This window comes from Aphelocoma coerulescens, unplaced genomic scaffold (genome assembly GCF_041296385.1).
Source record: "Aphelocoma coerulescens isolate FSJ_1873_10779 unplaced genomic scaffold, UR_Acoe_1.0 HiC_scaffold_205, whole genome shotgun sequence".
NCBI classification, from domain to species: Eukaryota; Metazoa; Chordata; class Aves; order Passeriformes; family Corvidae; genus Aphelocoma; species Aphelocoma coerulescens.
In genome coordinates this window covers 108,120-131,900 of record NW_027183551.1, presented here as the reverse complement: position 1 = coordinate 131,900, position 23,781 = coordinate 108,120, and the positions used below count along the sequence as shown (strand labels likewise).

The 23,781-nt window shown below is 52.6% G+C and overlaps 2 protein-coding genes across 2 annotated transcripts in view; one reads left to right on the top strand and one right to left on the bottom strand.

Annotated features, from left to right (window-relative positions):
• Positions 1-5,345, bottom strand: part of STAG3 (STAG3 cohesin complex component) — a 78,265-nt gene extending 72,920 nt beyond the window's left edge. Inside the window, exons 1-5 of the mRNA XM_068999022.1 lie at positions 5,260-5,345; positions 4,567-4,687; positions 3,660-3,756; positions 3,468-3,575; positions 1,892-1,988 (exon numbers count right to left, since the gene is read on the bottom strand). Of these exons, the coding sequence (XP_068855123.1) occupies positions 1,892-1,988; positions 3,468-3,575; positions 3,660-3,756; positions 4,567-4,679 (415 nt within the window). The 5' untranslated portion in view covers positions 4,680-4,687; positions 5,260-5,345. The remainder of the gene's footprint in view (positions 1-1,891; positions 1,989-3,467; positions 3,576-3,659; positions 3,757-4,566; positions 4,688-5,259) is intronic.
• Positions 5,346-6,726: 1,381 nt separating this feature from the next.
• GAL3ST4 (galactose-3-O-sulfotransferase 4) lies at positions 6,727-22,218 on the top strand. The gene is made up of 4 exons (XM_068999010.1): positions 6,727-6,939; positions 9,227-9,363; positions 15,514-15,778; positions 20,529-22,218. Exons 2-4 carry the CDS (start codon positions 9,254-9,256, stop codon positions 21,318-21,320), a joined length of 1,167 nt encoding a protein of 388 aa, XP_068855111.1. The 5' UTR covers positions 6,727-6,939; positions 9,227-9,253; the 3' UTR covers positions 21,321-22,218.
• The last annotated feature ends 1,563 nt before the right edge of the window (positions 22,219-23,781 follow it).

Sequence of the window (23,781 nt, the reverse complement as noted above, 5' to 3'; positions counted from 1 at the left end):
GTTTTTCCCCGTTTTTTCCCCATTTTTTCCCTTTTTTTTTTCCCATTTTTGCCCATTTCCCCCCATTTTTGCCCATTTTCCCCGGTTTTCACCCCATTTCGTGCTGACCCCGGCAGCCCGCGGCCCTCACGGTGCAGTTGAGCAGCAATTCCCCCAGTTTTCCCCCCATTTTTGCCCATTTTTCCCCCATTTTTCCCCGTTTTTTTTCCCTTTTTTCCCCCGTTTTTTGCCATTTTTGCCCATTTTTGCCCATTTTCCCCATTTTTCACCCCATTTTCACACTGACCCCGGCAGCCCGCGGCCCTCACGGTGCAGTTGAGCAGCAATTCCCCCAGTTTTCCCCCATTTTTGCCCCATTTCCCTGCCTCCATTTTTGCCCCATTTTCGCCGTTTTTTGCCATTTTTGCCCATTTTTGCCCATTTTCCCCGGTTTTCACCCCATTTTCACGCTGACCCCGGCAGCCCGCGGCCCTCACGGTGCAGTTGAGCAGCAATTCCCCCATTTTTCCCCCCATTTTTGCCCATTTTTCCCCCATTTTTCCTCGTTTTTTTTCCCTTTTTTCCCCCGTTTTTTGCCATTTTTGCCCCTTTTTGCCCATTTTCCCCATTTTTCGCCCCATTTCAGTGCTGACCCCGGCAGCCCGGGGCCCTCATGGTGCAGTTGAGCAGCAATTCCCCCAGTTTTCCCCCATTTTTGCCCCATTTCCCTGCCTCATTTTTGCCCCATTTTCCCCGTTTTTTTTCCCTTTTTTTCCCATTTTCCCCCATTTTTGCCCATTTTCCCCGTTTTTCACCCCATTTTCACACTGACCCCGGCAGCCCGCGGCCCTCACGGTGCAGTTGAGCAGCAATTCCCCCATTTTTCCCCCATTTTTTGCCCCATTTCCCTGCCTCCATTTTTGCCCCATTTTCGCCGTTTTTTGCCAATTTTCCCCCATTTTTGCCCATTTTCCCCGGTTTTCACCCCATTTTCGCACTGACCCCGGCAGCCCGCGGCCCTCACGGTGCACTTGAGCAGCAATTCCCCCATTTTTCCCCCCATTTGTGCCCATTTTGCCCCCATTTTTCCTCATTTTTTTCCCATTTTTGCCCATTTTTCCCATTTTTGCCCATTTTTGCCCATTTTCCCCGTTTTTCGCCCCATTTTCGCGCTGACCTCGGCAGCCCGCGGCCCTCACGGTGCAGTTGAGCAGCAATTCCCCCAGTTTTCCCCCCATTTTTCCCCATTTTTCCCCCATTTTTCCCCGGTTTTTTTCCCTTTTTTCCCCCGTTTTTTGCCAATTTTGCCCATTTTTGCCCATTTTCCCCGTTTTTCACCCCATTTTCACACTGACCCCGGCAGCCCGCGGCCCTCACGGTGCAGTTGAGCAGCAATTCCCCCATTTTTCCCCCATTTTTGCCCCATTTCCCTGCCTCATTTTTGCCCCATTTTCCCCGTTCTTTTTCCCCATTTTTGCCCTTTTTTGCCCCTTTTTGCCCATTTTCCCCGTTTTTCACCCCATTTTCGCGCTGACCCCGGCAGCCCGCGGCCCTCACGGTGCAGTTGAGCAGCAATTCCCCCATTTTTCCCCCCATTTTTGCCCATTTTGCCCCCATTTTTGCCCATTTTTCCCCCATTTTTCCCCGTTTTTTTTCCCTTTTTTCCCCCGTTTTTTGCCAATTTTGCCCATTTTTGCCCATTTTCCCCGTTTTTCACCCCATTTTCACACTGACCCCGGCAGCCCGCGGCCCTCACGGTGCAGTTGAGCAGCAATTCCCCCATTTTTCCCCCCATTTTTGCCCATTTTTCCCCCATTTTTCCCCGTTTTTTTTCCCTTTTTTCCCCCGTTTTTTGCCAATTTTGCCCATTTTTGCCCATTTTCCCCGTTTTTCACCCCATTTTCACACTGACCCCGGCAGCCCGCGGCCCTCACGGTGCAGTTGAGCAGCTCCAGCAGAGCCTCCTCACGCTGCCGCCGGTACCGGCCCAGCCACTCGTCCACCAGCGGCTGCACAAAAACCCGGGAGAACGGGAAAAAATGGGCGGAAAAACGGCGGTTTGGGGAAAAATGGGGGTTTGGGGGGAAAAATGGGGATTTTGGGGGGAGAAAAGAACCGGGGGTTTTGGGGGAAAAATGGGATTTTTGGGGGGAAAAAGTGGGATTTTATGGTAAAAAACGGGGATTTTATGAGAAAAAATGGGATGAGGAAAAAGGGATTTTTGGAGGAAAAATGGGATTTGGGGGGGGGGAAAAAAAGGGATTTTTTGGTGAAAAAAATGGGATTTTAAGGGAAAAATGGGATTTTAAGGGAAAAATGGGATTTTATGGGAAAAAATAGGATTTGCAACAAAGAAATAGGATTTTATAGCAAAAAATGGGAATTCATAGTAAAAAAAGTGGGATTTTTTTAGAAAAAAAAAGGATTTTATGGTAAAAAAATAGGATTTTGGGGGGAAAAAAGGGGAATTTGGGGGAAAATGAGAATTTATGGCAAAAAAATGAGACTTTATAGGAAAAAAATGGGATTATATGGGGAAAAAATGGGATTTTATGGGGAAAAATGGGATTCTATAGGAAGAAAATGGGATTTTTGGGAGAAAAATGGGATTTTATAGCAAAAAATGGGAATTCATAGCAAAAAAATACCCCCCAAAATTTCACCAAGTAAAAATGGGAAATTGAAGGGAAAAAAATTAAAATTAGGGGGAAAAAATGGGAATTCTAAGGAAAAAAATGGGAATTTTAAGGAAAAAAATTAAATTTGAAGCAAAAAAAAAAAAAGGGACTTCAGGCAAATAAAATGTGAATTTTGGAAAAAAAAACAGGAATTTGCAAGGAAAAGTGGGAATTTCACAAGGGAAAAATGGAATTTTGGGGGGGGAAAAGGAGATTTGGGGGGAAAAAGGGAATTTTGGGAAGAAAAAAGGAGATTTAGAGAGCAAAAAGGGAATTTTGGGGGAAATAAAGGGATATTTTGAGGGAAAAAAGGGAGATTTTGGAGGAAAAAAAGGAATTTTGGGGGAAAAAAAAGGGAATTCTGGGGGGGAAGAAAAAGATTGGGTAAGGGAGATTTTGAGGAAAAAAAAAGGAATTTTGGGGGGAAAAGGGAGATTTGGGGGGAAAAAGGGAATTTTGGGGGGGGAAAAAGGGAGATTTGGGGGGGAAAAAGGGAGATTTAGAGGAAAAAAGGGAATTCTGGGGGGGAAAAAGGGGGATTTGGGGACAAAAAAAGGGAATTTTGGGGGGAAAAAAGGAGATCTTGGGGGGAAAAAAGGAAATTTTGAGTAAAAAAAGGAGATTTTGGGAGAGAAAAAAGGAGATTTTGAGCAAAAAAAAAAGGAGATTTGGGGGAAAAAAGGATATTTTGAGTGCAAAAAAGGGGGATTTGGGGGGAATAAAAGGGAGATTTGGGGAAAACCCGGGAATTTCAGGGAAACCCAGGAATTGTGGCAACCCCCCCAAGGCTTTTCCCAACTTTTGGGGCACCTCCATGGCCGCTTTTCCCGAAAGAACCGCCTCGAACAGGGAATTCTGCTCGGAATCCTGCCCGGAATCCTTCCCATTCCCACCAAAAAGCCGGGAGCGCTTCGGGACCTGCTGGAAACCCAAAGAAAATCAGGAAAAACGGCTCCAAATCCCCCAAAAATCCGGGATTTTGGGGGAAAAACTGGGAATTACCAAGCTCCTGTTGGCTCCTCGGGGGGGTCCCCGTTTATTCCGGGGGGGCAGAGAGGCCTCGAAGTCGCTGCCGGAGTCGGAATCCGCTGGGAATTCACTGTGGGAATAACAGGGGTGAGGGAAAATGGGGTGGAAAAATGGGAATTTGGGGGAAAAACGGGGTTGGGATGGGGGAAAAATGGGGAAAAGTGAGGGGGAAGTGGGCTGGGTTTGGGAAAAATGGGATAAAAAGGGGTTGGGATGGGGGGAAAAATGGGAAAAGTAGGGGGGAAACTGGGAAAAATCTGGGGAAAATGAGGAAAAGCGAGGCTGGAATGGTGGAGAATGGGATTGGAATGGGGAAAAAAGGGATAAAAAGGGGTTGGGAGGGGGGGGAAAGTGGGAAAAATGAGGGAAAGCAAAGGTGGGATTGGGGAAAAAAGGGATAAAAAGGGGTTGGGAGGGGGGGAAAAGTGGGAAAAATGAGGGAAAGCAAAGGTGGGATTGGGGAAAAAAGGGATAAAAAGGGGTTGGGAGGGGGGAAAAGTGGGAAAAATGAGGGGAAGCAAAAGTGGGATTCGGGAAAATGGGATTAAAAGGGGCTGGGAGGGGAATAAAGTGGGAAAAACGAGGGAAAGCAAAGGTGGGATTGGGGAAAATGAGATAAAAAGGGGTTGGGAGGGGAAAAAAGTGGGAAAAATGAGGGGAAGCAAAAGTGGGATTGGGGAAAAAAGGGATAAAAAGGGGTTGGGAGGGGAAAAAAGTGGGAAAAATGAGGGGAAGCAAAAGTGGGATTGGGGAAAATGGATAAAAAGGAGTCGGGAGGGAAGAAAATGTAGGAAGGATGGGTCAGAGTAAGAGAAATTTGGAAAACTGGAAGGGAAAAAAGGGAATTTGGGGATTTTTGGGATATTCCCGAAGAACTTACGGGGTCTGGGGGGAACTGAGGGAGCTGCTCCGAGATCCCGATCCCTGAGCGGGGACGGAGGATCCAGAGGAGGATCCTGAGGGACGGATCCGGGGGGAGCGGCGGGGAGCCATAGATGGAGCTGGAAAAGAGGGAAAAAGAGGGAAAAAGAGGAAAAAAAGGCGAATTTGGGAGGGGCCCCTCAGGGCTGAGACCCCAAAATTCCCTCAGGGAAAAAAGGAAGGACCCCAAAATTCCCTCAAAAAGGGAGACATAGAGGGGTGGGATCCCCAAAACCCCCTCAGGTCACAATGGGGGGGGGGGGGGGGGGAAGTGAAGCCCCCCCTCACATTTGTGGGGTCAACCCCCCCAAAAAAACCCCAACCCCCCCCCCCCGATCACACCCAGGGGCCTCTCAGACCCTCCAAAACCGCAGTTTGAGGAGTAGGAGTGAAGCTCCCCCCTCAAAAATCCCCCCCGGATCCCACTAAGGGGAGGGTCGGGACCTACTGAAGCCTCTCAAACCCCTCCAAACCTCAATTCGAGGACTGAAGGTGAAGCCCCCCCCTCACAAAACCTCCCCTGAATGAGTCGAGTGAAGCCCCCCCCTCACAAACTCCCCCCGGGCCACACTTAAGGCGGAGTCAGGACCACTCAGCCCCCCCCAAAACCCCTCCAAACTCCCCCTCAACGAAACTCCAAACCTCTCCCTACCTTTCCCTCACCTCTGCGGCGCCGAAAATCCCGAAAAACCTCAAAAAGCCCCCAAAGAAACCGCCCCAAAAACCCCCTCCCCTCACGCCTGCCTCGCTTCGCGCCAAAGGAAAATGGCGCCCGGCACGTGCCCGAGCCGGGGGGGCGTGGCCACGCCCGGTCACGTGGCCTGGAGGGGCGGGGGAGTGGGCGGGGCTTGCTCGGGTCACGTGGCTCGAGGCGCCAAAGCCGCGGCGGGGTCGCTCCGTGAGGGGGGGAGGGGGGGGGGGGTCGCTAAAAAACCCCAAATTTGGGAATTTTGTAGGGGAATTTGGGGGGTGGGGGGGGCTGGGGAGGTCTAGAGGGCCTGGAGGGGGCTGGGTTGGGGGTCCCCTATAGGTTGGGGGGGGCTCCATAGGGCCCGGGGGTCCCCACAGCCCTGTCTGGCCTTGGGGCCTGCCCCATTCCCCATTCCCCATCCCATTCCCGGCCCTATTCCCGGCCCCATTGCCGATCCCATGCCCGCTCCCGATCCCATGCCCGATCCCGATCCCATTCCCTCTCCCGATCCCATGCCCGCTCCCGATCCCATGCCCGGCCCCGTTCCCGTTCCTATTTCCTCTCCCGATCCCATTCCCCGTCCCGATCCCATTTCCGCTCCTGATCCCATTCCCGATCCCATTCCCTCTCCCGATCCCATTCCCCGTCCCGATCCCGTTCCCCGTCCCTCTCCCGATCCCATTTCCTCTCCCAATTCCATTCCCGATCCCATTCCCTCTCCCGATCCCATTCCCCATCCCATTCCCCATCCCTCTCCCGATCCCATTCCCGGTCCCTCTCCCGATCCCATTCCCCATCCCGGTCCCGCCCCGCCCGGCCGGGGCCGTCCCGATCCCATTCCCATTCCCGTCCCAAATCCCATTCCCGATCCCATTCCCGTCCCAAATCCCACTCCCGATCCCATTCCAGTTCCTATTCCCATTCCCGCCCCGTTCCCGTCCCAAATCCCATTCCCCGCCCCGTTCCCGCCCCATTCCCGTCCCAAATCCCACTCCCGGTCCCATTCCCGTCCCAAATCCCGCTCCCGATCCCATTCCCGACCCCATTCCCGGTCCCGCCCCGCCCGGCCGGGGCCGTCCCGATCCCATTCCCATTCCCGTCCCAAATCCCACTCCCGATCCCATTCCCGTCCCAAATCCCACTCCCGGTCCCGCCCCGCCCGGCCGGGGCCGTCCCGATCCCATTCCCGATCCTATTCCCATTCCCGCCCCATTCCCGCCCCGTTCCCGTCCCAAATCCCACTCCCGATCCCATTCCCGTCCCAAATCCCATTCCCGACCCCATTCCCGGTCCCGCCCCGCCCGGCCGGGGCCGTCCCGATCCCATTCCCGATCCTATTCCCCTTCCCGCCCCATTCCCGCCCCGTTCCCGCCCCGTTCCCGTCCCAAATCCCGATCCCATTCCCGACCCCATTCCCGGTCCCGCTCCGCCCGGCCGGGGCCGTCCCGGGGCGGGGCCGGAGACAAAAGGGGAAAAGTTTTCGGGGCAGGGAAAAGAAGGATCGGGAACTCCGCGGATTTTTGGGATTCCGGGAACTTTTGGGATCGCAGGGATCTTTGGGATCGCCGGGAATCTGTGGGATCGCCGGGAGATCCCCCCCGGGACCCCCTCCGGGATGTGGCGGAGCTGAGCGAGGCCGCGGTGAGAGAGGGAGGGGGGAAAACCGGGAATGGGGGAAAAGCGGGAATTGGGATTTGGGAGCGGGGGGAAACCGGGAATTGGGATCGGGGGGGGGGGGCACCGGGAATGGGGGGAAAGTCGGGAATTGGGATTTGGGATCGGGGGGAACAGGGAATTGGGATCGGGGGGGGGGGCACCGGGAATGGGGGGAAAGTCGGGAATTGGGATTTGGGATCGGGGGGAAACCGGGAATGGGGGTGAAAGTCGGGAATTGGGATTTGGGATCGGGGGGAACCGGGAATTGGGATCGGGGGGGGGGCACCGGGAATGGGGGGAAAGTCGGGAATTGGGATTTGGGATCGGGGGGAAACCGGGAATGGGGGTGAAAGCGGGAATTGGGATTTGGGAGCGGGGGGAAGCGGGAATTGGGATCAGGGGGGGGCACCGGGAATGGGGGGAAAGTCGGGAATTGGGATTTGGGATCGGGGGGAAACCGGGAATTGGGATCGGGGGGGGGCACCGGGAATGGGGGGAAAGTCGGGAATTGGGATTTGGGATCGGGGGGAAACCGGGAATGGGGGTGAAAGCGGGAATTGGGATTTGGGATCGGGGGGAACCGGGAATTGGGATCGGGGGGGGGGACACCGGGAATGGGGGGGAAAGCGGGAATTGGGATTTGGGATCGGGAGGGAACCGGGAATTGGGGGGGAAACCGGGAATTGGGATCGGAGGGGGGGCACCGGGAATGGGGGGGAAAGCGGGAATTGGGATTTGGGATCGGGGGGAACCGGGATTTGGGATTTGGGATCGGGGGGAAACCGGGAATTGGGGGGGAAATCGGGAATTGAGGGGGACACAAGGGATAACGGGACTTTGGGGGGGACACCGGGAATGGGATTGGGGGAATTCCGGGAATGGGACTGGGGGAATTCCGGGAATGGGAAAGGGACCTGGGGCGGTGCCGGGATTTGGGGACAAGGGAGGGGACACCGGGATTTGGGGGATCCTGGGGGGGGTCCGGGAGCGGGAAAGGGACGGGGAGGGGACATCGGGAATGGGAAAAGGGGGAACACCGGGAATGGGAAAAGGGGGGACACCGGGAATGGGATGGGGGACACCGGGAATGGGAAAAGGGGGGACACCGGGAATGGGATGGGGGACACCGAGAATGGGATGGGGGACATCGGGAATGGGGGACACCGGGAATGGGATGGGGGACACCGAGAATGGGATGGGGGACAGGGGGGTCCCTAGACCGGGATTTGGGAGTCCCTGGGGGGACACCAGGACTGGGATTTGGGGATACTGGGAATGGGATTTGGGGACATCGGGAATGGGATTTGGGGTCCTGGGATCGGGATTTGGGGACACTGGAACTGGGATTTGGGGTCCTGGGACTGGGATTTGGGGTCCCAGCACTGAGAGCAGACATCGGGACTGGGATTTGGGGTCCCAGGAGGGGTCCTGGTCTGAGATGGGGGATTGGGGACACCGGGACTGGGATTTGGGGTCCTGACACTGGGATTTGGGGACACCGGGAGCAGGGATTGGGGACACCGGGACTGGGATTTGGGGTCCCAGGGGGGGTCCTGGTCCAGGATGGGGGAGGGGACACTGGGACTGGGATTTGGGGTCCTGGGAGTGAGATTGGGGTCCCGGCACCGGGATTTGGGGTCACCGGGATTTGGAGCCGCTGGGGATTTGGGGCCACCAGGATTTGGGGTCCTGGGAGTGGGATTGGGGTCCCACCACCGGGATTTGGGGTCCTGGGATTCGGGGTCCCGGGGTTTGGGGCCACCAGGATTTGGGGTCCTGGGAGTGGGATTGGGGTCCTGGCACCGGGATTCGGGGTCACTGGGATTTGGGGTCCTGGGAGTGGGATTGGGGTCCCAGCACCGGGATTTGGGGTCACCGGGATTTGGGGTCACCGGGATTTGGGGTCCTGGGAGTGGGATTGGGGTCCCGGCACCGGGACTTGGGGTCCTGGGATTTGGGGCCACCGGGATTTGGGGTCCTGGGATTTGGGGCCACCGGGATTTGGGGCCACTGGGATTTGGGGTCACCGGGATTCGGGGCCACCGGGATTTGGGGTCCTGGGATTTGGGGTCCTGGGAGTGGGATTGGGGTCCCAGCACCGGGATTTGGGGTCCTGGGATTTGGGGCCACCGGGATTTGGGGTCCTGGGAGTGGGATTGGGGTCCCAGCACTGGGATTTGGGGCTGCTGGGGATTCGGGGCCACCGGGCTTCGGGGCCACCGGGATTCGTGTCGGTGTCCGTTTTTGGGGTGACCCCCGGGTGCCCCCCCAGGCTGGTGTCCCCTCCCCCCCCCCGAGGATGAAGCCCCCCCCCGGCTGCCGCCGCCTGTCCCCGCTGGGGGTGGCCCTGGGGGTCTTTGTCACCGTCGGCTTCACCCTGGGGCTCCTGGGGGGGCCCTTCCGCCGCAGGTGAGACCCCCCCCAAATCCCAAAATCCCGGGGGAGGCCCCAAAATCCCTGAGGGAATCCCAGGGGAGACCCCAAAATCCCGGGGGAGACCCCAAAATCCCAGAGGGAATCCCCAAATCCCAGGACAGACCCTGAAATCCCAGGGGAGACCCCAAAATCCCAAGGGAGATCCCAAATCCCAGGGGAGACCCCAAAATCCCAAGGGAGACCCCAAATCCCAGAGGGAATCCCCAAAATCCCAGGAGAGACCCCAAAATTCCAGGGGGAATCCCCAAAATCCCAAGGGAGACCCCAAAATCCCAGAGGGAATCCCAAAATCCCAGGGGAGACCCCAAAATCCCAGAGGGAATCCCCAAATCCCAGGACAGACCCTGAAATCCCAGGGGAGACCCCAAAATCCCAAGGGAGACCCCAAATCCCAGGGGAGACCCCAAAATCCCGGGGGAGACCCCAAAATCCCAGAGGGAATCCCCAAATCCCAGGACAGACCCTGAAATCCCAGGGGAGACCCCAAATCCCAGGGGAGACCCCAAAATCCCAAGGGAGACCCCAAAATCCCAGAGGGAGGACCCAAATCCCAGAGGGAATCCCAAAATCCCAGAGGGAATCCCAAAATTCCAGGGGGAATCCCAAAATTCCAGGGGGAATCCCCAAAATCCCAGGGGAGACCCCAAAATCCCTGAGGGAGTACCCAAATCCCAGAGGGAATCCCAAAATCCCAGAGGGAATCCCAGGGGAGACCCCAAAATCCCGGGGGAGACCCCAAAATCCCAGGACAGACCCTGAAATCCCAGGGGAGACCCCAAAATCCCAAGGGAGACCCCAAATCCCAGGGGAGACCCCAAAATCCCGGGGGAGGCCCCAAAATCCCTGAGGGAATCCCCGGGGAGACCCCAAAATCCCGGGGGAGACCCCAAAATCCCAGAGGGAATCCCCAAATCCCAGGACAGACCCTGAAATCCCAGGGGAGACCCCAAAATCCCAGGGGAGACCCCAAAATCCCAGAGGGAGGACCCAAATCCCAGAGGGAATCCCCAAATCCCAGGGGTGACCCCAAAATCCCAGGGGAGACCCCAAAATCCGAGGGAAATTCTGAAATCCCAAGGGAGACCCCGAAATCCCAGGGGAGACCCCAAAATCCCAGAAGGAATCCCCGAAATCCCAGAGGGAATCCCAAAATTCCAGGGGGAATCCCCAAAATCCCAAGGGAGACCCCAAAATCCCAGAGGGAATCCCAAAATCCCAGGGGAGACCCCAAAATCCCAGAGGGAATCCCCAAATCCCAGGACAGACCCTGAAATCCCAGGGGAGACCCCAAAATCCCAAGGGAGACCCCAAATCCCAGGGGAGACCCCAAAATCCCGGGGGAGACCCCAAAATCCCAGAGGGAATCCCCAAATCCCAGGACAGACCCTGAAATCCCAGGGGAGACCCCAAATCCCAGGGGAGACCCCAAAATCCCAAGGGAGACCCCAAAATCCCAGAGGGAGGACCCAAATCCCAGAGGGAATCCCAAAATCCCAGAGGGAATCCCAAAATTCCAGGGGGAATCCCAAAATTCCAGGGGGAATCCCCAAAATCCCAGGGGAGACCCCAAAATCCCTGAGGGAGTACCCAAATCCCAGAGGGAATCCCAAAATCCCAGAGGGAATCCCAGGGGAGACCCCAAAATCCCGGGGGAGACCCCAAAATCCCAGGACAGACCCTGAAATCCCAGGGGAGACCCCAAAATCCCAAGGGAGACCCCAAATCCCAGGGGAGACCCCAAAATCCCGGGGGAGGCCCCAAAATCCCTGAGGGAATCCCCGGGGAGACCCCAAAATCCCGGGGGAGACCCCAAAATCCCAGAGGGAATCCCCAAATCCCAGGACAGACCCTGAAATCCCAGGGGAGACCCCAAAATCCCAAGGGAGACCCCAAATCCCAGGGGAGACCCCAAAATCCCAGAAGGAATCCCTGAAATCCCAGAGGGAATCCCAAAATCCCAGAGGGAATCCCAAAATTCCAGGGGGAATCCCCAAAATCCCAGGGGTGACCCCAAAATCCCTGAGGGAGGACCCAAATCCCAGAGGGAATCCCCAAATCCCAGGACAGACCCTGAAATCCCAGGGGAGACCCCAAAATCCCAAGGGAGACCCCAAATCCCAGGGGAGACCCCAAGATCCCGGGGGAGGCCCCAAAATCCCTGAGGGAATCCCAGGGGAGACCCCAAAATCCCGGGGGAGACCCCAAAATCCCAGAGGGAATCCCCAAATCCCAGGACAGACCCTGAAATCCCAGGGGAGACCCCAAAATCCCAGGGGAGACCCCAAAATCCCAGAGGGAGGACCCAAATCCCAGAGGGAATCCCCAAATCCCAGGGGTGACCCCAAAATCCCAGGGGAGACCCCAAAATCCGAGGGAAATTCTGAAATCCCAAGGGAGACCCCGAAATCCCAGGGGAGACCCCAAAATCCCAGAAGGAATCCCCGAAATCCCAGAGGGAATCCCAAAATTCCAGGGGGAATCCCAAAATGCCAGGGGAGACCCCTAAATCCCAGAGGGAATCCCAAAATTCCAGGGGAGACCCCAAAATCCCAGAGGGAATCCCCAAATCCCAGAGGGAATCCCAAAATTCCAGGGGAGACCCCAAAATCCCAGAGGGAATCCCCAAATCCCAGAGGGAATCCCAAAATTCCAGGGGAGACCCCAAAATCCCAGGGGAGACCCCAAAATCCCAGAGGGAATCCCCAAAATCCCAAGGGAGACCCCAAAATCCCAGAGGGAATCCCCAAATCCCAGAGGGAATCCCAAAATTCCACGGGGAGGAATTCCCGAATTCCTGGGGGTCCCAAATCCCTAAAAAAAGGGGGGGAGGGGTTGGGGGTGGAATCCCTCGGGAATTGGGGGGTCCCCAACTCTTGGGGGATCCCTCGGAATTCCTAAATCCCGGGATTTCGGGGTGAGGTCAGGGGATTTCGGGGGCATTTGGGGGGGAAATATTGGGATTTGGGGGGGAAGTACCGGGATTTGGGGGGGATTTGGGATTTGGGGGGGAAATATCGGGATTTGGGGGGATTTGGGTGGGATTTGGGGGGGAAATATCAGGATTTGGGGGGATTTGGGTGGGATTTGGGGGGAGATTTTGGGATTTGGGGGGGAAATATCGGGATTTGGGGGAGATTTGGGTGGGATTTGGGGAGAGATTTTGGGATTTGGGGGGGAAATAATTAGGATTTGGGAGGGATTTGGGACAGATTTTGGGATTTGGGGAGAAATATCGGGATTTGGGGGAGATTTGGGGGGATTTGGGGCAGATTCTGGGATTTGGGGGGGAAATAATCAGGATTTGGGAGGGATTTGGGACAGATTTTGGGATTTGGGGGGAAATACTGGAATTTGGGGGGGATTTGGGGGGGAAATATCGGGATTTGGGGGGAGATTCGGGGATTTGGGGAAGATTTGGGGGGGATTCTGGGATTTGGGGGGGAAATAATCAGGATTTGGCAGGAGATTTTGGGATTTGGGTGGGAAATATTGGAATTTGGGGGAGATTTGGGAATTTGGGGGGAAATACCTGGGTTTGGGAGGGATTTGGGGGCAGATTTCAGGATTTGGGGGAAAATACGGGGATTTGGGGCAGATTTTGGGATTTGGGGGGGAAATAATCAGGATTTGGGAGGGATTTGGGGGCAGATTTTGGGATTTGGGGGGGATTTGGGGGGAGATTTTGGGATTTGGGGGGGAAATACCAAGATTTTGGGGGCAGATATCACGACATAGGTGTGAGATGCCAGGATTTCAGTGGCATTTTGGGGGCAAATCTCGGGATTCTGGGGGCCGATATCGCGACATAGGCTCCGATATCGCGATTTTGGGGGCAGATATCACAATACAGGCAGCGATATCGCAATTCTGGGGGCCGATATCGCGACATAAGCGGCGATATCGCGACTCTGAGCCCCTCCCCCGCCGCCCCCAGAGCCGCCCCGCCCCCGCCGGGCCGCGAGATATCGTGACATAGGCAGCGATATCGCGATTCTGGGGGCAGATATCGCGACATAGGTGTGAGATGCCAGGATTTCAGCGGGATTTTGGGGGCAAATCTCGGGATTCTGGGGGCCGATATCGCGACATAGGCTCCGATATCGCGATTTTGGGGGCAGATATCACAATATAGGCAGCGATATCACAATTCTGGGGGCCGATATCGCGATTCTGGGGGCCGATATCGCGACATAAGCAGCGATATCGCGACTCTGAGCCCCTCCCCCGCCGTCCCCAGGGCCGCCCCGCCCCCGCCGGGCCGCGAGATATCGCGACATAGGCAGCGATATCACAATTTTGGGGCCGATATCGCGATTCTGGGGGCCGATATCGCGACACAGGCTCCGATATCGCGATTTTGGGGGCAGATATCACAATACAGGCAGCGATATCGCGATTCTGGGGGCCGATATCGCGACGTAGGTGTGAGATGCCAGGATTTCAGTGGCATTTTGGGGGCAAATCTCGGGATTCTGGGGGCCGATATCGCGACATAGGCAGCGATATCGCGATTTTGGGGGCAGATATCACAATACAGGCAGCGATATCGCGATTCTGGGGGCCGATATCGCGACATAGGCGGCGATATCGCGACACTGAGCCCCTCCCCCGCCGCCCCCAGAGCCGCCCCGCCCCCGCCGGGCCGCGAGATATCGTGACATAGGCAGCGATATCACAATTCTGGGGACAGATATCGCGATTCTGGGGGCCGATATCGCGACATAGGCGGCGATATCACAATTCTGGGGGCAGATATCACAATTCTGGGGGCCGATATCGCGACATAGGCTCCGATATCGCGATTTTGGGGGCAGATATCACAATACAAGCAGCGATATCACAATTTTGGGGCCGATATCGCGATTTTGGGGGCCGATATCGCGACATAGGTGTGAGATGCCAGGATTTCAGTGGCATTTTGGGGGCAAATCTCGGGATTCTGGGGGCCGATATCGCGACATAGGCTCCGATATCGCGATTTTGGGGGCAGATATCACAATATAGGCAGCGATATCACAATTTTGGGGACAGATACTGTGATTCTGGGGGCCAATATCGCGACATAGGCGGCGATATCACGATTTTGTGGACACGTATCACAATATAAGCAGCGATATCACAATTCTGGGGGCCGATATCGCGATTCTGGGGGCCGATATCGCGACACAGGCGGCGATATCGCGACACTGAGCCCCGCCCCCGCCAGGCCGCGAGATATCGCGACATAGGCGGCGATATCACAATTTTGGGGCCGATATCGCGATTCTGGGGGCCGATGTCGCGACATAGGTGTGAGATGCCAGGATTTCAGTGGGATTTTGGGGGCAAATCTCGGGATTCTGGGGGCCGATATCGCGACATAGGCTCCGATATCGCGATTTTGGGGGCAGATATCACAATATAGGCAGCGATATCACAATTCTGGGGGCCGATATCGCGACACAGGCGGCGATATCACGACACTGAGCCCCTCCCCCGCCCCCCCAGGGCCGCCCCGCCCCCGCCGGGCCGCGAGATATCGCGACATAGGCGGCGATATCGTGGTTCTGGGGACCGATATCGCGACATAGGTGTGAGATGCCAGGATTTCAGCGGGATTTGGGGGCAAATCTCGGGATTCTGGGGGCCGATATCGCGACATAGGCTCCGATATCGTGATTTTGGGGGCCGATATCGCGACACAGGCGGCGATATCGCGACACTGAGCCCCTCCCCCGCCGCCCCCAGGGCCGCCCCGCCCCCGCCGGGCCGCGAGATATCGCGACATAGGCGGCGATATCACAATTTTGGGGGCCGATATCGCGATTCTGGGGGCCGATATCGCGACATAGGCGGCGATATCACAATTCTGGGGGCAGATATCACAATACAGGCACCGATATCGCGATTCTGGGGGCCGATATCGCGACATAGGCGGCGATATCGCGACTCTGAGCCCCTCCCCCGCCGCCCGCAGGGCCGCCCCGTCCCCTCTGGGCCGCGACATATCGCGACATAGGCAGCGATATCACAAATTTGTGGACACACATCACAATACAGGCAGCGATATCACAATTCTGGGGGCCGATATCGCGACACAGGCGGCGATATCGCGACACTGAGCCCCTCCCCCGCCGCCCCCAGGGCCGCCCCGCCCCCGCCGGGCCGCGCCGCGTGCCGGCCGCGCTCGCACGTGGTGTTCCTGAAGACGCACAAGACGGGCGGCAGCAGCGTGGTGAACGTCCTGTCGCGATACGGCGAGTCGCGACAGCTGCGCTTCGCCCTCCCCCACCGCTACCAGTTCGGCTACCCCGCCCCCTTCCGGGCGGAGCGCGTGCGTGGCTACCGGCCCGGGGCCCGGGGCCAGTTCGACATCCTCTGCCACCACATGAGGTTCGACCTGGCCGAGGTGCGCTTTGGGGGCGGGGCTGGGGAGTTTTGGGGGGGTTTGGGGGGTTTTGGGGGTTTGGGGATTTTGGGAGATTTTTTGGGGGATTTTTTGGGGATTTTTTGGGGATTTTTAGGGATTTTTTGGGGATTTTTTTTGGGTTTTTTTGAAATTTTGGGGGGATTTTTTTGAGATTTTTTGGGGTTTTTGGAGATTTTTTGGGGATTTTTTGGGGATTTTTGGGGGGATTTTTGGGGGGGTTTTAGGGATTTTTTGGGGATTTTTTTGAAATTTTTGGGGGATTTTTTTGAAATTTTTGGGGGATTTTTTTGAGATTTTTGGGGGATTTTTTGGGTTTTTTTGGGGATTTTTTGGGGATTTTTTTGGAATTTTTGGAGATTTTTTTGAGATTTTTTGGGGATTTTGAGAGGATTTTTAGGGATTTTTTTGGCATTTTTTTTGGCATTTTTTTGAAATTTTTGGGGGATTTTTTGAGATTTCTTGGGGATTTTTTGGAGATTTTTTGGGGACTTTTGGGGTTTTTTTGGGGATTTTTGGGGTATTTTTTTGGAATTTTTGGGGATTTTTTTTGAGATTTTTTTGGGGTTTTTTGGAGATTTTTTGGGGATTTTTTGGAGATGTTTTGGGGATTTTTTGGGGATTTTTTTTGGATTTTTTGGGGATTTTGGGGGGATTTTTTTGGATTCTTTTGGGGGATTTTTGGGGATTTTTTGAGGATTTTTTTGGATGTTTTGGGGGATTTTGGGGGGATTTTTGGGGATTTTTTTTTTGAGTTTTTGGGATTTTTTGGGGATTTTTTTGGGGATCTTTGAGGTTTTTTTGTCAATTTTTGGTGATTTTTTGAGAAATTTTTTGAGGAATTTTTGGGGGGGATTTTTTGGGGATTTTTGGGGGGTTTTGGGGGCGGGTTGGGGTGGGGAAAGGGGAATTTGGGGCAGTTTCAGGGCATTTGAGGGGCTGAGGGGGATTTGGGGTCCGTGGCTACCGGCCCGGGGCCCGGGGCCAGTTCGACATCCTCTGCCACCACATGAGGTTCGACCTGGCCGAGGTGCGCTTTGGGGGCGGGGCTGGGGGAGTTTGGGGGGGTTTGGGGGGTTTGGGGGGTTTTTGGGGATTTGGGGATTTTGGGGGATTTTTTGGGGATTTTTTTTTGATTTTTGGGGGATTTTTAGGGATTTTTTGGGGATTTTTTTGGATTTTTTTTTAAATTTTGGGGGGATTTTTTGGAGATTTTTTGGGGATCTTTTTGAGATTTTTTTGAGATTTTTTGGGGATTTTTGGGGGGATTTTTTGGGATTTTTTAGGGATTTTTTGGGGATTTTTTTGAGACTTTTTGGGGACTTTGGGGGATTTTTTGGGGATTTTTGGGGGATTTTTTTTTTGATTTTTTGGGGGTTTTTAGGGATTTTTTGGGGATTTTTTGGAGATTTTTGGGGGATTTTTTTGAAATTTTTTGGGGATTTTTTGGGGATTTTTTGGGGATTTTTTAGGGATTTTTTTGGGTTTTTTGGGGATTTTTTGGGGATTTTTTTGGAATTTTTGGAGATTTTTTTGAGATTTTTTGGGGATTTTGGGGGGATTTTTAGGGATTTTTTTTGGCATTTTTTTGGCATTTTTTTGAAATTTTTGGGGGATTTTTTGAGATTTTTTGGGGATTTTTTTGAGATTTTTTGGGGACTTTTGGGGTTTTTTTGGGATTTTTGGGGTATTTTTTTTGAATTTTGGGGGATTTTTTTGGAGATTTTTTTGGGGTTTTTTGGAGATTTTTTGGGGATTTTTTGGAGATTTTTTTGGGGTTTTTTGGAGATTTTTTGGGGATTTTTTGGAGATTTTTTGGGGATTTTTTGGGGATTTTTTTTGGATTTTTGGGGGATTTTTGGGGGATTTTTTTGAGATTTTTTAGAGATTTTTTGGAGATTTTTTGGGAATTTTTCGGGGATTTTTGGGGTTTTTTTTTGCGATTTTTTGGGATTTTTGGGGGGATTTTGGGGATTTTTGGGGGTTTTTTTGGGGGGACATTTTTGGGATTTTTGGGGGGGCTTGTTTGGGTTTTTTTGGTGGATTTTTGGGGATTTTTGGGGGTTTTCAGGGGTTTTCTTTGGGATGTTCTTGGATTTGGGGGATTTGGGGAATTTTGGGCATTTTTTAAATTTTTTTGGGGGACGTTTTGGGATTTTTTGAGGATTTTTTTGGGATTTTGGGGGGATTTTTGGGGAATTTCTTGGGATTTTTTTGGGAACTTTTGTGGGATTTTTGGGGGGGATTTTTTGGGGATTTTTGGGGGTTTTTTTGGGGTATTTTTGGGGTGGGTTTGGGGGTGTTTCGCAGCAGGGCGGGGTGGGGAAAAGGGAATTCCCAAAAATTCACAAAAGAACCCCCAAAAAATCTGGAAAATATCCCAAAAAAATCATTTAAAAAACCCAAGAAATATTTGAAAAAATCCCCCAAAAAACCCCAAAAATTCAAAAAATATTACAAAAAAACCCAAAAAATCCACAAAAATATTAAGAATCAAAAAAAAGTAAAAAAAAACCAAAAAAAATCATTAAAAAAATCATGAAAAAACCGTAAAAAAATCCCAAAACAGAACCCCAAAAAACCAAAAAAAATCCCCCAAAAACCCCAAAATAACCCCGAAAATTTTTTGAAAAAATGCCCAAAAAAAGCCAAAAAAACTAAAAAATTTCAAAAAAACCTCCCAAAATAAAAAAACCCTGAAAAAGTTCCAAAAAAAAATCCTGAAGAAACCCAAAAAAACAAAAAAAAATCAAAAAAATTTCAAAAAAAATCCAAAAAAATCCCCCAAAAAACTCTAAAAATTCCCAAAAAACCCCCAAAAAAGTCCCTAAAAATCCAAAAGAAATCCAAAAAGAAGCCCAAAAAAGCCCAAAAATATCAAAAAAATTTCCCAAAAAATCCCCCAAAAAATTAAAAAAAATCCCTAAAAAATCCCCAAAAATTTCCAAAAAAAATCCCCAAAAAAGCAAAAAAATTCAACAAAAAATCTCAAAAAATCCCCCAAAAATAAAAAAAAAATCCTTAAAAAATCCAAAAAAAGCCTGAAAAAATAAAAAAAAATATCCAAAAATCTCAAAAAATTTCCTAAAAAATCCCCAAAAAATCCCAAAAAATTCCAAAAAAATTCCCAAAAAAATTCCGAAAAAATTCAAAAAATAATCAAAAAAAATCCGAAAAAATCCCCAAAAATTCCAAAAAAATCCCCCAAAATTCCCAAAAAATCCGAAAAAATCCCCCAAAAATTCCAAAAAAATCCCCAAAAAATCCCCCAAAATTCCAAAAAAATCCAAAATTAATCCCCAAAAAATCTCAAAAAATTCCGGAAAAATCAAAAAAAACCCCTCTAAAAAATCAAAAAAAATTTTCAAAAAATCCTGAAAAATTCCAAAAAAATCCCAAAAAAACCCGAAAAAATAAAAAAAAAAATCTCAACCCCCCCCCCAAAAATCCAAAAAAAATCCCAAAAAATCCCCCAAAATCCCCAAAAAATTCCCAAAAAATTCCCAAAAAAACCCCAAAAAATCCAAAAAAATCCCCAAAAAATCCCCAAAAAATCCCAAAAAATTCGGAAAAATTCCAAAAAAATCCCAAAAAAAATCAAAAAAAAATCCGAAAAAATCCCAAAAAAATCCCCAAAAAAATCCAAAAAAATTCTGAAAAAATCCCCAAAAAATCCAAAAAAATCCCAAAAAAATCCCAAAAAAATTCCAAAAAAATCCAAAAAAACTCCCAAAAAATTCCCAAAAAAATCCAAAAAAATTCCAAAAAAATCCCCAAAAAAATCCAAAAAAATCCGAAAAAAACCCTAAAAAATTCTGAAAAAATACCCCAAAATTCCCCAAAAATTCCAAAAAAATCCAATAGTAATCCCCAAAAAATTCCCAAAAAATTCCAAAAAATATCCCAAAAAAAAACCTAAAAATAAAAAAAAATTCCCAAAAAATCCCGAAAAATTCCCAAAAAATCCCGAAAAATTCCCAAAAAAAACCCCCAAAAATCCCCAAAAAATCCAAAAAAAATCCCCAAAAAATTCCCAAAAAATCTCCCTTAGGTGCAGAAGGTGCTGCCCAACGCCTCCTCCTCCTTCTCCATCGTGCGCGACCCCGGCTCGCTGGGCGCCTCCGCCTTCTCCTCCTTCCGCCTTCCGCCGCTCGGGAATCCCCAAAACAGCCCCAAAAATTCACAAACCTTCCCCAAAACCGCCTGAAATGGTCCCCAAAATATTGTAAAAAAATCCCCAAAAACCTTCTGAAAAGTCCCGCGAAAAATCCCTAAAAAATCCCAAAAAAAGCCTGAGAAAACCCAAAAAAATCTAAAAAAAAATCCAAAAAAATCCCCAAAAAATTCCGAAAAAAATCCCAAAAAATTCCGAAAAAATCCCCAAAAAAATTAAAAAAAAATCCGAAAAAATCCCAAAAAATTCCCAAAAAAATCCCCAAAAAATCCCAAAAAATTCCTGAAAAAATTCTGAAAAAAATCTGAAAAAATCCCCAAAAAAATCCAAAAAAATCCCCAAAAAATCCCAAAAAAAATCCAAAAAAACTCCCCAAAAATCCCAAAAAATTCCCAAAAAATTCCAAAAAAATCCAAAAAAATCCAAAAAAAAACCCTAAAAAATTCTGAAAAAATCTCCAAAATTCCCCAAAAATTCCAAAAAAATCCAAAAGTAATCCCCAAAAAATTCCAAAAAAAATCCCAAAAAATCCAAAAAAAATCCCTCAATCTCCCTTAGGTGCAGAAGGTGATGCCCAACGACTCCTTCTACTTCTCCATCGTGCGCGACCCCGGCACGCTGGCCGCCTCCGCCTTCTCCTACTTCCGCGCCGCCGCCCCCGCCTTCCGCCGCTCGCCCTCGCTCGCCGCCTTCGCGGCCTCCCCCTCGCGCTTCTTCCGCCCGGGCCTCCGTGGCAACCACTACGCCCGCAACCTGCAGTGGTTCGACTTCGGCTTGCCCGATCCGGTGGCCCCGGGCCGCATCCCGGAGCTTCTGGCCGGCCTGGAGCGCGTCTTCCCCTTGGTGCTGCTGGCCGAGAACTTCGACGAGTCCCTGGTGCTGCTGCGGGACGAGCTGTGCTGGCCGCGGGATTCCATGGCCACCTTCGCCCACAACTCCCGGGACGCCCCCGCCGAGCTGTCCCCGGCCCAGGCGCGGCGGCTCCGAGCCTGGAATTCCCTGGATTGGGCGCTCTACTCGCACCTCAACCGCAGCTTCTGGAGGAGAGCCGAGAAATTCGGCATCTCCCGCCTCCGGCGCGAGGTCTCCCGGCTCCGGCAGCGCCGGGAATTCTTGGCCGGGAGATGTTTGAGGGGTGGGGGGCCCATCCCGGCTCAGGCCATTCCCGACGGGAATCTCCGTCCCTTCCAGCCGCCGGGAGGGGGGAAAATCCTGGGATTCGCCCTGAAGGAAGGGCTGGCCGAGGAGGAGCGGGAGTTGTGCGTGCGGATGGCGATGCCGGAGCTGCAGTACAAGGATCTGCTGGATCGGAGGCAGTTCGGGGGCAAGAACGGGAGCTCGGGGTTGTGATTCCCGGGATTCCGCGCCGGGAAGAGGCAGCGGTGCCTCCGTTCCTCCGGGAAAAGCGGAAATCCGCAGGGAGTTGGGAATTTTCCTGGGGGGGGGGGGGATCCTTCTCGCCCCGTGCCTCAGTTTCCCCAGGCGGGTACGAACCCCCCCCACACACACACACTTCCCAAAAAAAAAAAAAAAATTCCAGGGATTTGGGAATTTGCCCGTGCCTCAGTTTCCCCAGGGAAGGTACGACCCCGCTCCTCAAAAATCGCAGGAATTTGGGAATTTTCCCATGGAGCCACTCCCGTGCCTCAGTTTCCCCAGGGAAGGTACGAACTCCCCCTCAAAAATCGCAGGAATTTGGGAATTTTCCCGTGGAGCCACTCCCGTGCCTCAGTTTCCCCAGGGAAGGTACGAACTCCCCCTCAAAAATCGCAGGAATTTGGGAATTTTCCCGTAGAACCACTCCGTGCCTCAGTTTCCCCAGGGAAGGTATGACCCGCTCCTCAAAAAATCGCAGGAATTTGGGAATTTTCCCCGTGCCTCAGGTTCCCCCTGGGAAAAGCAACGATCCCGCTTCAATCCCAGTGGGGAATTTTTGGGGATTCCCAGTCTGGAATCGTCCCAGTCCCCTCAGATCCCAGGAATTTGGGAATTTCCCCTATGGAACCACTCCGTGCCTCAGTTTCCCCCTGGAAGGTACAAACCCGAAACGCCCAAAATCCAATTTTGGGAATCTCACTCTGGAACCACTTCGCGCCTCATTTTCCCCCGCTCCCGGACAGGTACGACCGCCTCTCTCCGTCCTTTTCCTTAAATCCCGGTGGGAATTTTGGGAATTCCCGCTGTGGAACCGCGCCGTGCCTCAGTGTACCTGTAGCGATGGCAATAAACCCGCGCTGATTGGCTGCGAGAGCTGTCGATCACTTCTATGATGCAGCTGATTGGTCGGTTATGCTGTCAATCAAAGCCGAGCCTCGCTTGTGCTGCGCTATGATTGGTCGAGAAGCGAAAAGGGGCGGGGCGCCGACGCGCTCGGCACTCGGCTGAGCGCGCTCTCCTCGCTCGACTCGGCGCCCTGCGCGTGCGCATTGCCCAGGCCGCGCCCGGAAGCGCCGAACGGGCCCGGACCGGACCCGGGACCCCCCCGGGACCCCCCGGACCCCCCCCAGGACCCCCCCGGGACCCCCCCCGGGACCCCCCGGTAACCCCGGAGCCCCCCGGGACCCCCCGGATCCCCTCAGGATCCTCCCCCCGCGATCCCCCCCGGTAGCCCCGGACCCCCCCAGGAGCCCCCCGGGGACCCCCCCGGTAGCCCCGGACCCCCCTCAGGAGCCCCCCCGGGACCCCCCACCCCAGAACCCCCCCGGATCCCCTCAGGATCCCCCCCCCAGGACCCCCCTCCGGTATTCCCGGGACCCCCCCGGTATCCTCCCGTTATTCCCCCAAAATTCCCAATTTTTTCTCGGGATTTCAGGCCCCGATCCCCCCCCAATATTCCCGGAATTCCGCCGGGATTTAATCCCCATTTTCCCCCCAATATTCCCGAAATTTCGCCGGGATTTAGTCCCCATTTCCCCCCCAATATTCCCGAAATTTCGCCAGGATTTAATCCCCATTTTCCCCCCAATATTCCCGGAATTCCGCCGGGATTTAATCCCCATTTTCCCCCCAATATTCCCGAAATTTCGCCGGGATTTAATCCCCATTTTCCCCCCAATATTCCCGAAATTTCGCCGGGATTTAGTCCCCATTTTCCCCCCAATATTCCCGAAATTTCGCCAGGATTTAATCCCCATTTTCCCCCCCAATATTCCCGAAATTTCGCCAGGATTTAATCCCCATTTTCCCCCCCAATATTCCCGAAATTCCGCCAGGATTTAATCCCCATTTTCCCCCCCAATATTCCCGAAATTCCGCCGGGAATCATCCCCACCCCCGCCTCAGATTTTCCCTCCTATTTTTCCCCATTTTTCTCCCCCCTTTTTACCCCAGATATTCCCGAAATTCCCTCGGGATTTAACCCGAAATTCCATCGGGACTTAGCCCGAAATTCCCTCGGGATTTAACCCGAAATTCCATCGGGATTTAGCCCGAAATTCCCTCGGGATTTAACCCGAAATTCCCTCGGGATTTAACCCGAAATTCCCTCAGGATTTAGCCCCTTTCTCCCCACATTCCCCCCTTTTTTCCCCTTTTTTTCGCCCATTTTTCTCCCGTTTTTCCCCCGTTTTTTTCCCATTTTTTTCCATTTCCCCCCCATTTCCCCCCCCTTTCTTCTCCCGCTTTTCTCCCCATTCCCCCCATTTTTCCCCTAATTTTTTCCCTTTTTTCTCCCATTTTTCCCCATTTCCCCCCCCTTTTTCTCGTGTTTTTTCCCCCTTTTTCCCTATTTTTTCTCCCGTTTTTTCCCAGTTTCCTCCCATTTTTTCCCCATTTTCTCCCATTTCCCCCCTAATTCTTTCCCATTTCCCCC

Excerpts from the sequence above, each read along its gene's own strand:
- GAL3ST4 (XM_068999010.1), top strand. The coding sequence starts at position 9,254 with ATGAAGCCCCCCCCCGGCTGCCGCCGCCTGTCCCCGCTGGGGGTGGCC. Across the intron at positions 9,364-15,513 it reads GGGGGGCCCTTCCGCCGCAG|GGCCGCCCCGCCCCCGCCGG; the intron begins GTGAGACCCCCC and ends CGCCGCCCCCAG. Across the intron at positions 15,779-20,528 it reads TGAGGTTCGACCTGGCCGAG|GTGCAGAAGGTGATGCCCAA; the intron begins GTGCGCTTTGGG and ends AATCTCCCTTAG.